Below are 15929 nucleotides of genomic sequence, written 5' to 3'. Positions count from 1 at the left end.
TGACTGGAAAAATTCGTGAGAATCTGAAGTTGATTCTCACTTGTGGTGCCAATGTTTCGTTTAGGAACCAAAAACATTTGATGATAGACAGAAATATGGTTCAGTTGCGGTGGAGTGTACTTCTCATGTGGCAAAACGAACTAGACCTACAAAGTTAGCACTTTGAAATTCAAATTAATGAATGAATGAGAAATAATTTGAATATATGAATGATTAGACTACCTAAATGATGTTGCTTATAGAGCTTTATATATTGAAGGCGGTTAGAACCACCCCAGATCGTCCGAAGTGGATTAAGTGGGACCTTTCGATTAAATCTAACGGTGAGCAATTAGCAACATAACCACTTGATCATTAGCAACTTAGCATTTGTGTTATTGGATTGAACCATCTTTTGATTGAATCCCTCCGTCTTTGAACATAAGGTCGACTCATAACATAAATAACACTAATAAAAAAAGGTTAAATAAGGCTTTTCGTTAACATAAATATGGTGGAAGAGTGTTTCCCAAGAAAAATATTATTATATTTTATTTTATTTTTTCAGCTAAAAAGTAAAATATTTAAAGAAATAATTTTATGTAGAATGAACTTTTTTATTTTTTAAATAAAAAAAGAAAAAAAAAAACTCCCCATCAAACTTCCAAATCATTTTCTTTTTGAATTTCTAAACTCCCAATATCTCGTGAGTGGTGTGACCCCCACTTCACCACATTTTCTCATATTTGTAAAGTGAACATTACATAGCAATTTACACAACAACCACGAGGAGTATTCTAGACGGTAGAACAGAATCACATCTCCGAAAGAAACAAGAGCAATGATGTCACGACATACGTAAGAACCCCAGCACATTCCTCCAAATTTCAACGTAGTCCAAAACCTTGCTGCCCAAGTCCCGTGATTCTGTCCGTATAGGAATCACTGCATGCCTCACAAATACTGCGTGGGCCCCCAAATTCCCGGAGCCCAAACCCACTCCACCCTATATATTCAACACACGTATATAGGAATAATTAAGTTATAACCATAACCAACCATAGTTCAAAAAACACAACCACAAAACTCACACAAACAAAAGCCAAACAAAAACCAAACACACAAAAAAAACATTATGTGTCCTTCTGGCCGTAACCTCCGTCTACAACCTCCCACATCCGATTTCCGTCCGGCGTTCGACGTTCTCGACACCGACTCCGACGGTAAAATAAGCCGAGAGGATCTCCGTTCATTCTACGCCACCAACAGCGGCGGTGTTAGCGGCGGCGATGACGCGATCGGTGCGATGATGTCGGTGGCGGACACGAACTTGAGCGGGTTCGTGGAGTACGAGGAATTCGAGAAGGTTGTTAGCGGTGAAGGAGAAAAGAGACCGTTAGGGTGTGGGGCGATGGAAGATGTGTTCAAGGTGATGGATAGAGACGGTGACGGTAAAGTTGGTTATGAGGATTTGAAGAATTATATGGCGTTGGCTGGGTTTGAGGCAAGCGATGAAGATATAAACGCTATGATTAGGTTGGGCGGTGGTGATGGAAACGGCGGTGTTAGCTTTGATGGTTTGATTCGTATATTAGCTTTTGATCATCTTGCTCTGGATAATTAATTGTTAATAGTATTTAATCGTGTTTTTATGTTGTTAAAAAAAGTTAGTGGCTAAATTGGTTTTGCGTTGGATTTTCTGGAACACTTCTAGGTTTCGGAAATGATAATTTTTTTAGGTGAATTGTATTTGTTAAGTGATGAGTGGGATGTGAGTTGTAATAATGATGAAAATTACTTAATAACCTCAATTATGATAGAATCTATGTTATTATAAAGGTATCGCTTACGAAGTGCATTCAGGATATTTTTTTTAATATATTAAATTAAAAAATATTTATAAAAATTAATATTTTAATTTCTAATTTATTGGATACACATATTTTTAATTTTTTATACCACTTTAATCACTTAAAGAGTGTCTCAAGGACACTGATTAACATTTCTCTTCTTTTAATAATCTCATTTGATCAAGAGTTTACTATTACCTCCGTTTTTTATTATAAGCCGTTTTGAAAAAAATTGTATTTAAATATAAATCGCTTTACAATTTCAATGAATAATTAATGTTATTTTTTCTATTATATTCTTAAATATTTATTATTCTCTCTCTTTTCAATTATATAAATTTATCTTTCACATGTCATTAATGAAGATAATTTTGTAAGAAAGTTTATAATTTCTCATTTTCTTACAACAATTATTATTTTTCTTAATATGTGTGAAAGGTTTAAAACGACTTATAATAAAAAACAGAGGGAGTATTTAAGTAGAAGATTTTTCAATGCACCCCACGACTCTCTCAGGCACTTGACAAATTTTTATTTATGCCGTCTACTTTCATAGATGTACATTCGGAAACACATTTTTTTCTTCAAAAAATTTGGTTTCTTCTTTAGATGCATAATTCTTCCGTAGGTATATCTACGAAACGTGTTCAAAAAGTCGTAATTTTACCTACGGAAGAATTGCTGATATATTTAAATAAATTATAGAATCGAGTTCACGGTGACACTTCGCTTCTAATGGTGTATTCATTTGCTTGAAACAGTTAAGAATCATGATTTTTCCATAGTATATCATAGTAGTGTAATGTAATGGTATATATAGTACACGAAAAGAAAACATCTTATAAAGCTTACAAATAGTGTCAAACATAGTAAAAAAAATATTACCTCAATCTAATAAAAATACAGACATAAAAAATGTCTCAAACTGAGATCGATAGTTCTAATCCATATTCAAACAAAATAAGCCCCCCCAAAAAGCCTAGATAACATCAACAGTAAAACATAACTTCGATAGTTCTAAGGTCCAAATTCAATGATTTTTATAAATATATCAACTATGGGGTTGAATGGAATATTCAATCCATTACACAAAACACCGAGTTTTTCACCATTCTTGTGTTGTGTGAGCTTGCTCTAACACCATAGCAACCCTAAAAACTTCTGACAGCCCTACATTATAAAGGAGTTGTCACGCATTGACCTAGAACACATCTGAACATTTCAAGGTTCTCTAGTTGATCTATTAGGTGAACGAGTACAAGTGAAAGGTCATAACGCTCGAAAAAATGTTTGGCTTAGAGGCAAAAACGAGAACTTTTAATGTAAAATATCTTGTGGTAGACGTCTTGTCCCCACACAACGTCATCCTGGGGCGGCCCTCCCTCAACTTGTTAGGGGGGTCCTTTCTACCATTTATTTAAGCACAAAGTATTTATTATCTGATGGGCGAGTTAAATTTGTTCAGTGGGATCAGGAGGTTGTTCGTGAATGCTATCAAAATACCTTGGAAATGAGAAGGAAATGCTTCGTCATAGATGATCCCCCAGCCAGAAGCACGAGAGGTAGATGTCGCAAGTTGGGGCCCTAAATTAGGGACAAAAAACGAGAGGCTCACTTCCACAAAGGACTTGAAGGAAGTCTGAATTTGGCCCTTTAACAATCAAGCCACCAAGCTAGGCACCTCTGTATCCTATTAAGGAACAACATATACTTGTTTTCCTAGTCACCACCCTTTAACATGTCATGAATAGATACCACCGCCTTGTCATTAATTCCACAAGGAAGCCAACATCTCAAAGGAAACACAAGGCATGCAATGAGAAGAGAAATGATGAAGAAGTTTACAAGGTGAGAAACGTCAACTTTATAATTAAGATAAAATACCCATATTAGGTGGCTAATGTAAAAAAAGGTTTCTCCGTAAATGCAGTTCCGAACTCATCTTAGTATTTTTTGCAATAAAATAGAGTGAGTCTAAAATTGCAGTTCGTGATTCACCCTCTCAAACACAACTTCTCACACATAACCTATTATGGGACCATGTTTTAATTTGAAACATAAAAATTTAGAAAAATGGAACAACCAGTATTTATATAATTAATATTGAATATACATTAAAATGTAGGCAAAATTCTCTTTTTGGTCCCTTAACTATACCCCAAGGTCCATTATGGTCCCTTATCTTTAAAACGTGTCAAAGTGCTCCTTTAATTGTTCAAAAAGGTCCACGTTAGTCCTTTCCATCCAATTTTTACTAACGGCGTCAACTTTTCCATGCTGGCATCTCACGTGGTGCTGAGTCATATTATTATTACTATTTTGATTGAATTAGTAATTTTGATGGAAAAAAAGGCCTCAGTATGTGTAACAATCAGATCCTTGATTAAAAATCTCACTGAAATCCGCTAAGATTTAACTATGTTATCATCATAAGCCTTATTAATTATCAAAATTATTAAATAATAAATAAAATATAACGTAAAAAATAGAAAATGGGAAAAATTAAGAGTGCTCAAACAGCCAAGGGTTTGTAATCAATTCGTGGGTGAAGATTCCCAAATCAGAAACTCTAGTCCACCATAGTATCATCACCGCACAATATTCAACATCAAATACACAAAAACAGAAGAAAAAAATCGAAAAGAAATCCTATTGAAATTAAGATACGGAACTCAAAAATCCTAACAAACACAAACCGAACCAGTATTTGACATGAACGAGTGAGTAAGGACGATGATGAGGTTGGAATATATTGGCAGTGAAGTGAGAATAAGTCGGCAGAACAGTGTGAGGTCTGAGGACGAAGAGAGGTTTTATGATTTTTCTCTCTAGACTTTTGATCTCTCATTTTCATCGGTTCATGTTGAGTTTCGAGTGGAGAATCGTGTTTAGAGGATGATTTCGAATTGGTTTGGTGTTGGAAGCTCTAGGTTTCATCTTGTTTTTGACAAGGTAGTGAGATTAGGGTTCCGTTTTGGGTAGTTTCGATCTGGAAATTTCTTGTTGCTTTCATTTAATTTGACTTGATATTCGTGTTTGGGATGCGATTTAAGTTGAGGCTGGTGTTTGTTCTTCTTGAATTTGAAGTGTTGTTTAGATTTCTGGGTAAGGGTGGTTCGTTAGTTGTAGAGAGAGAGAGAGAGTAATAATAACTAATAATAATAATAATATGACTCAGCGCCACGTCAGATGCCAGCATGGAAAAGTTGACGTCGTTAGCAAAAATTGGACGGAAAGGACTAACGTGGACCTTTTTGAACAATTAAAGGACCACTTTGACACTTTTTAAAGATAAGGGACCAAAATGGACCTTGGGGTATAGTTAAGGGACAAAAAAGAGTATTTTGCCTAAAATGTATCAAAATGTATCCAGATTATATCGTTGACAATATCAATTAACATTACATACAAAATCGAGTCACCACCTAAATAAATTGTTACATAAAACCTAAAATACATCAAAACATGGGTAACCATCTAAATCTAAATGTATGGGTGATTCTGCTTTTGACTTTTTCTGATTTAATTCTCTTTCAATCTCGCTCAATTTGGTGAATTCAACCATCCTTTCCATAAAGTTATCTGATCAAGGTTGTGCTTATTTTATGGAATGATTGGTCTACTACGGTTATGTCTGTGTTATAGGACACTTGCGTTTCAAAAAAACTTGAACAAAATATAGAGATTTTGAAAGCCACCCAATACACATAATGTGTCCCGTTGAATTTTGAGGTGGTCACTTTGAACAAAATATTTTCGAGAAACTATATCTTTTCAGATCAGTACACACTGTATATTATATGCACTTGCTATAAGATGTTCCATTTTAGAGAAGTGCATAGGTTTTTTCTTCGATATCGGACCGCTGACACAAGGAATAGGAGGTGCATGAATTGCATCAAAATGTTCTTTTTTCCTGTATAGAGTTGTGTATGATTTCTTATGCGCCTTCAACTCATTGAGAAGTTGTTGGCGAACAATTGTATGATTATTCTCTCCTATATTTAGCAAAGTTGAAACAACGTGATAACCACAATTACTGTAACTCTTAACATCTATAATTCGTTCAATGTATTTGTGCATAAAAAGCAAAATATCTTCAATGTGTGTGATTTTTGGTAAAGGTAGTGAATGATATGGTTTGCTAATGCGAGCACCTTTGAAAACACTATCTTGAGATTTTGAAGTTGGAGAATCCAGAAAATGTGTGTCAACATGTTCGAAATAGGAAGGAGACCACTTTATTGAATTGTCACTCGGTGTTGGTTTGAATTTCTTAGGAGCACCTTTTGTTTTTTACCAGTTCTGAGGGTGGTTTCAAATATGTGATTTATAGATAGACAATCTTCCTCAGCGACTCTTTGATGTGCAATTTCATGTTATTATCTGCTTTCAAAAATCTTTCGTGAATCATTTCCCATTCTGGTCTAGATAGATATATTCGATTTATCATCCTTCATCACACCATCATCATCATTAAACCGTAGTATTTTCCAGTGCGTGTAAATCTCATTCACACGTACGGGTCTATCAACTTTCGTCTTCTTTGAAATTAAACAAGTACACGGAAGACCATTCGTCTTCCTAAGTGTTCAACTACACTTTAAGCTATCTGAACCTATTTTCTCTGCTCGTTTGGCTTGTGATAAATAAAATTCAATCTCACCTAAGATATATTGCCCACTAACAGTGAATAAAGATTGTTGTCTCTAAATACTAGTTCTAATACTATATTACTACGACCAAGTGACGTCTGTATCTCGTTATGCTGATTTTGGATCATTGGGTTCATGTTGTGTTTAGCAACTTGATAGAATCAGGATGAGTCCAAAATATATCTCAAACGATCTCTTCATCCTCACATACTCTGTACCTAGATACATAATGATAATCATCCAAAAGATTTAATAGTTGTTGCGTTTCAGTTCTTGAACCGCTTATCGCCTTGTTGTTTCAGACATGAACATTGTATACTTGCTTGATATCTGAGACATATTAAGGTCTTTTTCATTTCAAAGTTGAAAGCATATTTTTGGGCTCCACCATGTTTGATGTCATGTCAAAAACAAGATCTTTCTCTTCAAGATTAAGGTGACATGCAATAGGATGATCGACTTACTCATAACACAAGTTATGATTATGCATACCACAAATCACATTAAATGTCCATGTATTATTCATCATAAGGTACCCGCAAAACTTAAAAGGACACTCACATTTGATGTGAAAAAATAGAAGAATGTTGTTTTGAAATACAAAACTTGATTGAGAATGAAAAGAGGTTTTGGTAGGATTTGAAGAAGAGTGGTGGTATGATCATGAATGAATAATACATGCAAGGTGGTGTTTATTCAATTTCCCGCTTGACAAATATGGAACCGCACTTCCAAATTATTCATTGAGCTGTAAAATAAACGTAATTAGTGTAGGGGTTAGTCCAAAGAAACACTTTCAAACTAGTTTTTGAAAAAAATGAGAGTGTCTCACTTACAATTTATTTCGGTGGGGCATTATGGACATCCGGATGTGTACTTTTGGAATGTTGGAAGGGCAATTTTGAGATTCATTAGGGTGATTCTTCACCACCTGGGTGAAAAAAGCAACCCCTAATCTTTTACAATTTACTATAATTCACGACTAAATTATGATGGATCACTATAATATATGGCCTACAAAAGACCTATTTTTGGAAACTCGTCCAAATAAAAATTACCACATTTCGATGCACATTTAAGATGGATTTAGGAAAGCTATAACTTGAAGCTTCATGGTAGATGCACATTTTTTTACAAAACTAACGTGAAATAAGTTTAATTCTGCAGAAAAAAATTGATTTTGAGTTAATTGATTCTGTAAAATTTATTCAGATTAAAAGTGAGTTAAATATAAAGTTATTTATGTTAAAATAGTTTTATGCAAAAATTAAATTAAACGGTAAATTTTAATATAAAAATCATATTTAAATTCAAAAATTATAATTTTTAATTTCAAATAGAATCAATTTTTAAAACATTTTAAAATTAATTCTACACCCAAAAATTGTTTCTGGCTCTTTAAAAAATTAAACCAAGGATAACATTAGTTTTGAATAGTCTATTTTGCTTCTGTGTCCTTCATTACACATTTCTTCTCCATCTTCTGCTCTATAAAGCCACTGCAACCTAATCCTAGCACTTCCACGCAAGGGAAACAAGTATTTGTACAAAAGCGAAGTAAGCATACAGTCCATAACGAAGAAACAACTTGAAATAAGTGTTGATCTTTCTTTTTCACATACACCCTCCATTATCTTTTATAAACAAATGGAGGGAGTAGTAATTAAACCCAACCATCTCAACGCTCACAAGAACAATCCCTTAACTTAGAAAGCTCGGACTCTAACACGAACACGAGACACGACATGGACACGAAGACACCGCTAATGTAAAAAATATAAGACACGAACACCATTATATATATTTTATATATTAATAAAATAATCCAATTTATAAGCATAATTTATAAAAAATATTTAAAATTAAAGTTAAAAACAAAAGTTTTTAAAATAAAGTTAAAGTTGTTTTGTTGTGATTATTTTTTAAATTTTAAAGTTATTTTTAATTTAAAAGTTGTTTCGTATTGATTAATTGTTGTATTGACATCTATAATTTAGTGTATAATATAAAAAATTAATAATATTATTATTGAAAATCATTATACAATAAAACAAGATATAATATACAAAATAAATAAAAAGTTGGACAATACTAGTATCTACAAAAATGATGATGTAAAGACAAGAAGAAAAAAAATAAATAAAACATAACTCTAGATGTTATGAACCGTAGAAAAAATTGAAAAATTGTCGTCTAGTGCTTTCATTGAGATTCGAACCGCGATCACATGTTTTAAGTTCCAAAAAAGTTGGTTTTAATGCCTTTTTTAAAAGCTCCTTTTATTCAATTTTTTTATCTTTAAAAATAAATTACTTTTTTTCACAAGAGTTTTAAAAAAAATGTGCTTGGCCCTCCATTTTTTTATAAGGAGAAGAAAAGTAAATAAAAAGTTGGGTCAAACAATACCTTTTTTTTTTTTTAAACTTCATATTTTCAATTAAAAAAATTAAATTGAGTCCTTTCAATTAAGAAAGATTGAATATCAAAAAGGAAAGAGTAGTATACCAGTGACGGTAACAGTTGAATATATGCATGCTGAGATGAAAACAAACGAATAAGATGAAAATAAATAGAGATGAAAAAACAAAAGGAGTACGAGTTGTTTTTTATAACGGGGAAATGAAATATAAAAGATAAGAAATGTTTTTTATTTTTTAAAATTATGAGAATTTGAGAAGACGTTGTGTCCGTTGTTTGAAATAGTGTGTTGTATCCGTTTCCGTTGTATTTTAATTTTTTCCTGTTGAACACTACAAAAACGTGTCAAATACGTGTCGCGTGTGTCCGATACATATCTGTGTCGCGTGTGTCCGATACATATCTGGTGTGGGAACACACTTTGTAATTGACGTGTTGGAACTTCATAGCCCTTAACTATTTTCTTCTTGATTTGTAACAATTTCCAACAGTAAACTCTGGATTTTGCTTGCAAGACATGAATCTAGAGTGCCCCCAAACAAATTTAGAATGGCATCATTTGAAGAAATAGAAACGTATTCTTTTTAGGGGGTTTTAGAGTAAGAATCTGATGTCTTTACCTTTTTGGTGGGGGAGTCCGGTTGGCAAGTAGAATAAGAGGTAGAAGGCTGTGGCTGACATGATGGTACAAGGTGACCGGCGGTGTGACCAACAAAGACGGTTGCTGTAGAGGATGGTGGACAGGGAAGAAAAGGGTAAATACTACAAGTCTTTTAGAGGGCAGGGCGTAACATAATACTGTTAGTCCTAAATTTATTAAACGAAGTTCAAACTTAGTCTTTTATTACAAGGAGCAAGCAAATTATTGTACACTTCTCTTCCATTTCTGTTGAAATAATATTATTATATATTGATTCAAATAATAAAAAGTTACAGCATATATCATTTAGATTTGACACAGAAATTTCAGAGATTTTTTTCCATTAAATTCATTACACTCTTCACAGTTCAGCTTGTGTTGGTGAAGTCTCATGATATTAACAATCATGTTTTCTAATGAATCATAAGCTTTTTATCAATAATGTTGATGTGAATGTTTTGTGTGACAGAATCCTTTCAAAGAGAGGATCGATGTTCAACCCAACAAGCCGCATACTAGCCAAACCAAGTGACTATTTGTTTAAATTATACAAAATATCAATAAGGTCTAATGCAAATATATGATTTTCAAAGGTCCTCTCCAACATGCTACGAATGTGACAAAATCCATACATCTGACTCTACTTTCACCTGAGGTGATGTATGATAACTGCTCGCTCTTCATCTAATACATAATTGGCCCTTGAAAACTGGTTGCTGTTGAAGAACGGCTTCAGATCATATATATCATGCTCTTGAGCCTACAGTGTTAAACAAAAGGGGAGTCAGCCACAATCATCCGAGTTAGAAAACAAACATAATTAAAGGACTGGTTTAAATTACCTTCATGAAGAGATCATCTACTTTGACTTCTACATGCGTCAGACTAGAAGTAGACCCAGCAACAATTTCTTCAAATTGAATAGCACTCTTTACAAGGTCTAGGAGAATATAAACGAGCATATCATTATAGTCCTTCTTGAAAGTGATATACTTTCTAAAGCTCTGCAATAACAAGAAAATTGTCTAAGAGAAGAGTTTCTGTCCATTACAAAACCATGAATGCCAATCAAAACACTGTAGCAATGTGATCAAATGTTAAGAAAAGTCAAAAGAAAAGGTAATTTGAAATAATGCAGAATATTTCTTGGCGCAGATATTTAAACACAGAACAAAGACACTGTAAACCCTATGAATTAATGTTTATTTAGTGCTTTTTGTCCTCAGAAGAAAAAATTAAAACACAGCAAAATTGTATATGTTAAGCTGTGTTTGAAAAATCTTCTTTCAATATTTTTACATACCTTTTGCAGTGCTTTCTGCACCCCAAACTTCTGGGTTGAAATGAACGAATCAAGTAGAACACGGATTGCCATGTCCACATCTTCTGGTGTGACATGCTGTCTGAGATGCATTCTTGCATGAGCTTCAGACATCCTTATCATTGATTCAATGTGCCTTACAGCAATGGGGACTCCTTGACCGTGCTAAACAAGAGAATAAGAGCAGCATGTTAGTAAAACCAATACAAACAATAACTACAAACAAAAGTTTGTTAGGTGAAAAGAGACAGGACATTACCGATGATTCCCTTCGGAGTTCTGCATACACATGAGTAAGTTTATCCAAATCAGCATCATTAAACCTTGGGAAAACATTCAACTTGGCATATGTAATGTATTTCTTCAACAGATCTTGAGGGAGTATCTGCAAACAAGCCAAAATTCCTTGAGACACAAAAGACACAATCAATATTACTTAAAGTGAGGTTACTGCAGCAGCAGGGTTTTAGTTAGGACCTCTGGGTCAATTGGCATGCCAGATGCATCCTGGGACTCACTAACAGACTTATCATCATTGTTAGCACCCTTGGGTTGTGACTTGAAGTGACTGTCAACAACAAACTTTGCAAGCATTTCATCAGTGACTGGATCAACCACATCCTGTAAATTCAAGAACTCCCTCAATCAATATATGAACAAGTAAGGAGTTTATAGAAGAATTTATGAATTTGACCAACCTTCACAACACAAAGGATGTCAAAACGAGAAATAATAGGATCTGTCAATTCAACATTCTGTGTAAACAATTTTGAGGAATCATATCTGCAAATCCAACAGAGTTCAATTTGCCAATTCATTAGTTAGAAGCTAGGAGAACATAAACCATAAATAAGTACTTCAATTGATTTTAATATGAATGACATGGGAGATGAAGGCTTAAATTGGACACTGATGAACAGTGCCAACCTGCTCTCAGATACATGTAACTTAACATAAAAGCTTATTCGTTTACCTTCCTCCAATTGGATTTGCAGCAGCAATGACAGAACAGCGTGCCTGCAGAGATGTGACAATTCCAGCTTTTGATATGCTTATGCTCTGCTGCTCCATGGCTTCATGAATACTTACTCTGATAATATATTTATCTTAATGGTCAGACATAACTGAAAAACATACAATAATCAGAAATAACATAAAAGATTACACTATCTATTTTCTTACCTATCCTGGTCATTCATCTTGTCAAATTCATCAATGAGACAAATCCCTCTGTCAGCTAGAACAAGAGCTCCCCCTTCAAGGGTCCATTCCCTCGTGACAGGATCCTTGTGAACTGCAGCAGTGAGACCCACAGCAGAAGCTCCTTTACCAGTGGTGTATACAGCTCTCTGGCCAGTTTTTTCAACATACCTATCAACAGAATTGTGTTAATCTAACAATCAATTGATTGCTATAACAAATTAAAATCCTATAAAATAACAAAGGATAAGTTCATACTTGAGAAATTGAGATTTTGCTGTTCCTGGATCGCCAAGAAGAAGAACATTAATGTCTCCTCGCAGACGATGCTTCCCTTCAACATTCTTTTCTTGACCTCCAAACATAGCTAAAGCTATTCCAGTTTTTATATCATCGTGACCATAAATTGATGGAGCAATAGACTTGACAATCTGAAATACAATTTATAGTTTAACAACAAATATTAAATGGTAAATATACCACCAGAAGTTATAAGGAACATACCCTTTCTCCAATTCGAGGGTCTTTGCCCAAATTTTCAATCTCTTCTTTGTCTTCCTGTGTAAGTTTGTAGGCAGAAAAGAGATCTTGCTTCTTTGTAACATAATTTGCCTCAACAACAGTGGAAAACACAGGAAAACCATTCTTTGTGTTAAGGGACAAGTCAAAGTTATTAGTATAAACACCCGTGACCTCCTGAAATTGTCAGAATAAAAACAACATAAGAAAATCATTCCACAACACACAAGACCAAAAAATAAAGCCAAAGTAGAGGACAATACAATCTCTTCTCCAGGTCGAGCACAGTCAATCAGATCATTCAATAGTATCACTTCCTTGTATCTTGGCAGTCGCCCAGCAGGAACTATTCCTGGGCTCTCTTGAAGAGTGAGCTTTTGAAAATTCCTGTAAATTGTCTATGGAATAGAAGTAAGAAACATGTTAATTTTTACAAAAATATTAGTTTCAAACTTCAAGCATTTGCAAGGGTAGTACCTGTTCAATATTGACAGTGAATGGTCCTTTTGATTGACACTCAGGACAGGAACCAACTTTCACCTCTGAATAGGAATTCTGAAAAAATGGCCCCAAAATGGCCCCACATTTGCTACAGTCATACTTCACCTGTTGCAACTGGGGGAAAACTCCAGAACGCCTAGTTACAACTCCCCCAATTCGGATCATTGTATTCAAATGAATCTGTCTGCTCCATAGAAGGCAACGATTAGTTTTTTATCCAATGGAAAAGACAAGAGGAAGGAGAATGGTGCAACATATCAGTTGAAATTTTCATGTTACCTAATATTTCGGATCTGATCATAAACTGGTAAGTTGGTAATGCGTACATAAATCTTTTGGTGTATATGTTTGTAATTTGGATGTAACTGAAAGACAACACTTTTAGCAACATCCTCCATCACTTCTAGAACAGAATGAGGTGCATCAGCCAGCCAAATGGCGATGTTGGGATGGACATAGATAAATTGCTTGTAATCTATCTCCAAACTGCACTTGTTAGCTACAACAAAAGACAAAAAATAAGTTGGCGAAAAAGAAGATACTGATGACTGTCACAACTACAAAGATTGAAGAAAATATATTACCCGACACCATTTCATTAATCAGACGCACATACTCAAAATCTCCATGTTCATTCTTCGGATTAACATAAGTGAGTAAGAAATCCTTGAATTTCCTGGCTATGAAGCGGCGCACTTCATCTCTTGTAACCCATTCTCTAAGGGTTCCTTGAACTCGGTACATCTCATACCCAGCTTCATCATCAAAATCATCCTATATTACATGACCAAGTAAATAAAATCAACAATGAGGCTTATAGAATATCTTTTTCAAAAGGAAAATAAATTCAAAGTTATCTTTTTCAAAAGGAAAATAAGTTCAAAGTTGAAAGTACCTCATACTGATCATCCTCATTTTGATCAGTGGTTGGATTATCCTCCCTTGAGTGTTGTCCTCGTTGTGACCTTCCAGGTGAACTATTCATCCCATCAAGATCATCATCACTTGGTGGTATAGAAGACCTGTGATCAGCTCTGGCCCTTTTAGAAGGCCTATAACTGTCATCATCAGTATCTGCAATAGATTACAGATTAACAATCAACGCCATAACCCTAATGCTCTAACAAAAAACTTAGCTACCAGTGACAACCTCCGGTATAAAGGGTATAAAGTAATCAGAAGATCCCAAACAGCATACCAATCCATGCACAGAGTAACCCGAAGAGACCAAACATCATAGAATTCATGCTCAAACTAACCCAAAGAGACCAAACATCATATAAACTTTTAGCAATAATGATTAATTAGTCAGAGTAAATCATGAGATATCCTAATTCATGCTCATTCTAAAAAAATCACCAAGAATAACTGTCACAAACAATACACCTAAATCCTACAATTAATACCAATTCATTCAGTAGTTATAATTCAACACCCGCTAAGTTGAGATTGCCTAAAACAATTAGTTACAATCAGCCAATTTTGATCAATTAAAATTGCAAACCCTAAATCAATTCCTAATTTAATAAATACAATAATGAATAAAAGAAATCGTAATTAAGCATGGATAAGGCTGCGAAATGAAAGAAAAAGAAATGGCTACCCTGGTCGTGAAGAAGCTGAGGAAGTTTAGTCCTATTGGAAGTACGGCCATCGCGAGTGTCAAGCTCAACTTCAGCAGCCCTGCGATCCTCCATGATCTGATCAAAATCTCTCTCGTCTTCAACAGAATCATCCAATCCAACAGATTCGAACTGGTCAGCTTCATCCATTCTCCGATAATCCCTGTTCAACGACAATTCATTCCATCAACAACATAACTAAACTACACAAAATACAAAAGGAGCATAGAATTAAAGAAAATAGCAGAAATGAAAAAAGTACTGACTCGAGAAAGTTATCGTTGTAGAGATCTTCTCCGTCTTCGTCTTCCTCTGGCTCTGGCTCGTCACGAATGATGTCGGGATCGACGGAAGCTTCATCGTCGGAGGCTCGACTAGTGTGAGTATGAGGAAGTTGATCGGTGTTGAAACCGATGGATGGAGATGTAGGCGAATCGGGAGTTGAAGGGGGGATTCCTGGCTCCATTGTTGTCTTCTGAACTCTAGCACTTTCACTCTCGCTCTCTCTCGATTTGATTTTGGTTTTCTCTGGTTAGGGTTGTAACTTCTGAGGGTTATCAATCGGTGGAGTTCCCGTTTTTTGGCGGGAAAATGTTGGCGCCAATTCTCTTACTTGTTGGGCCGTTGCTCTCTTCCTATACCCGGCCCAGGTTGGGTCCATGTTCCGTTGGGCATTTTTATATGAGATTGTGTTATTGGGCTTTTTTGGTCCCTTCTTCTCCAATATCGCATTTTACAATTTGATATAAATTGAAAAAATGTATAAATAAAAGAAAGATTACAATTTTTTATTTAATTATTGTGTGATTGAATTTGATCTATTCAATAAAAAAATTAATTTGACATCAATTAATAAAATTTATAATTAATAAGGTTTATTTATTAAGCAAAGTAAATTATCTCATAATCTCATAATTATTTTTGACGTCGAAGTACCCCCGCTTATTAATTATTGATACATTTCGATTAATTAATAAGTTGTAAACTTTGCATGTAATGTTATTAATTTTATAGTACAATTGAAAATTGAAAATGGGTGGTTGGATAGTTTAACTATTACTATGTGTTATGCTAGTTGAGTTAAATAAATATAAATTATTGATTTAAAATTGAACATCCGACCTTAATATTTAGTTATATTTATTTATTATATATATAAATAGTTGATATTTATTGATCAATAATTTTAAAAAAATTAAAATTGAAAAAGTGAGATGTTTTTAC

General features: G+C 34.2%; 2 protein-coding genes and 2 non-coding genes across 4 annotated transcripts; 1 reads left to right on the top strand and 3 right to left on the bottom strand.

Annotated features, from left to right (window-relative positions):
- The first annotated feature begins 1006 nt into the window (after positions 1–1006).
- On the top strand, positions 1007–1837 carry LOC131602321 (calcium-binding protein CP1-like). The gene has a single exon (XM_058874409.1). It carries the CDS (start codon positions 1115–1117, stop codon positions 1601–1603), a length of 489 nt encoding a protein of 162 aa, XP_058730392.1. The 5' UTR covers positions 1007–1114; the 3' UTR covers positions 1604–1837.
- Positions 1838–4179: 2342 nt separating this feature from the next.
- LOC131645485 (small nucleolar RNA R11/Z151) lies at positions 4180–4266 on the bottom strand. The gene has a single exon (XR_009297103.1). It is a non-coding gene; the product is annotated as a small nucleolar RNA R11/Z151 (small nucleolar RNA).
- A 67-nt stretch (positions 4267–4333) lies between these two features.
- LOC131645480 (small nucleolar RNA Z157/R69/R10) lies at positions 4334–4430 on the bottom strand. Its single transcript, XR_009297099.1, has one exon. It is a non-coding gene; the product is annotated as a small nucleolar RNA Z157/R69/R10 (small nucleolar RNA).
- A 5374-nt stretch (positions 4431–9804) lies between these two features.
- LOC131630768 (DNA replication licensing factor MCM2-like) lies at positions 9805–15247 on the bottom strand. Its single transcript, XM_058901515.1, has 17 exons — positions 14972–15247; positions 14687–14868; positions 13979–14157; positions 13668–13857; positions 13363–13582; positions 13060–13267; positions 12846–12980; positions 12568–12759; positions 12322–12494; positions 12046–12234; positions 11837–11953; positions 11562–11646; positions 11341–11484; positions 11123–11248; positions 10846–11028; positions 10385–10546; positions 9805–10302 (listed from the first exon to the last, which is right to left on the bottom strand). The coding sequence occupies exons 1-17, from the start codon at positions 15169–15171 to the stop codon at positions 10189–10191; spliced, it is 2799 nt and encodes a 932-aa protein (XP_058757498.1). The 5' UTR covers positions 15172–15247; the 3' UTR covers positions 9805–10188.
- Positions 15248–15929: the final 682 nt, after the last annotated feature.

This window comes from Vicia villosa, linkage group LG1, assembly GCF_029867415.1.
Source record: "Vicia villosa cultivar HV-30 ecotype Madison, WI linkage group LG1, Vvil1.0, whole genome shotgun sequence".
NCBI lineage: Eukaryota > Viridiplantae > Streptophyta > Magnoliopsida > Fabales > Fabaceae > Vicia > Vicia villosa.
The sequence above is the reverse complement of the archived record's forward strand: the minus strand, read 5'-3'. Positions and strand labels throughout refer to the sequence as shown.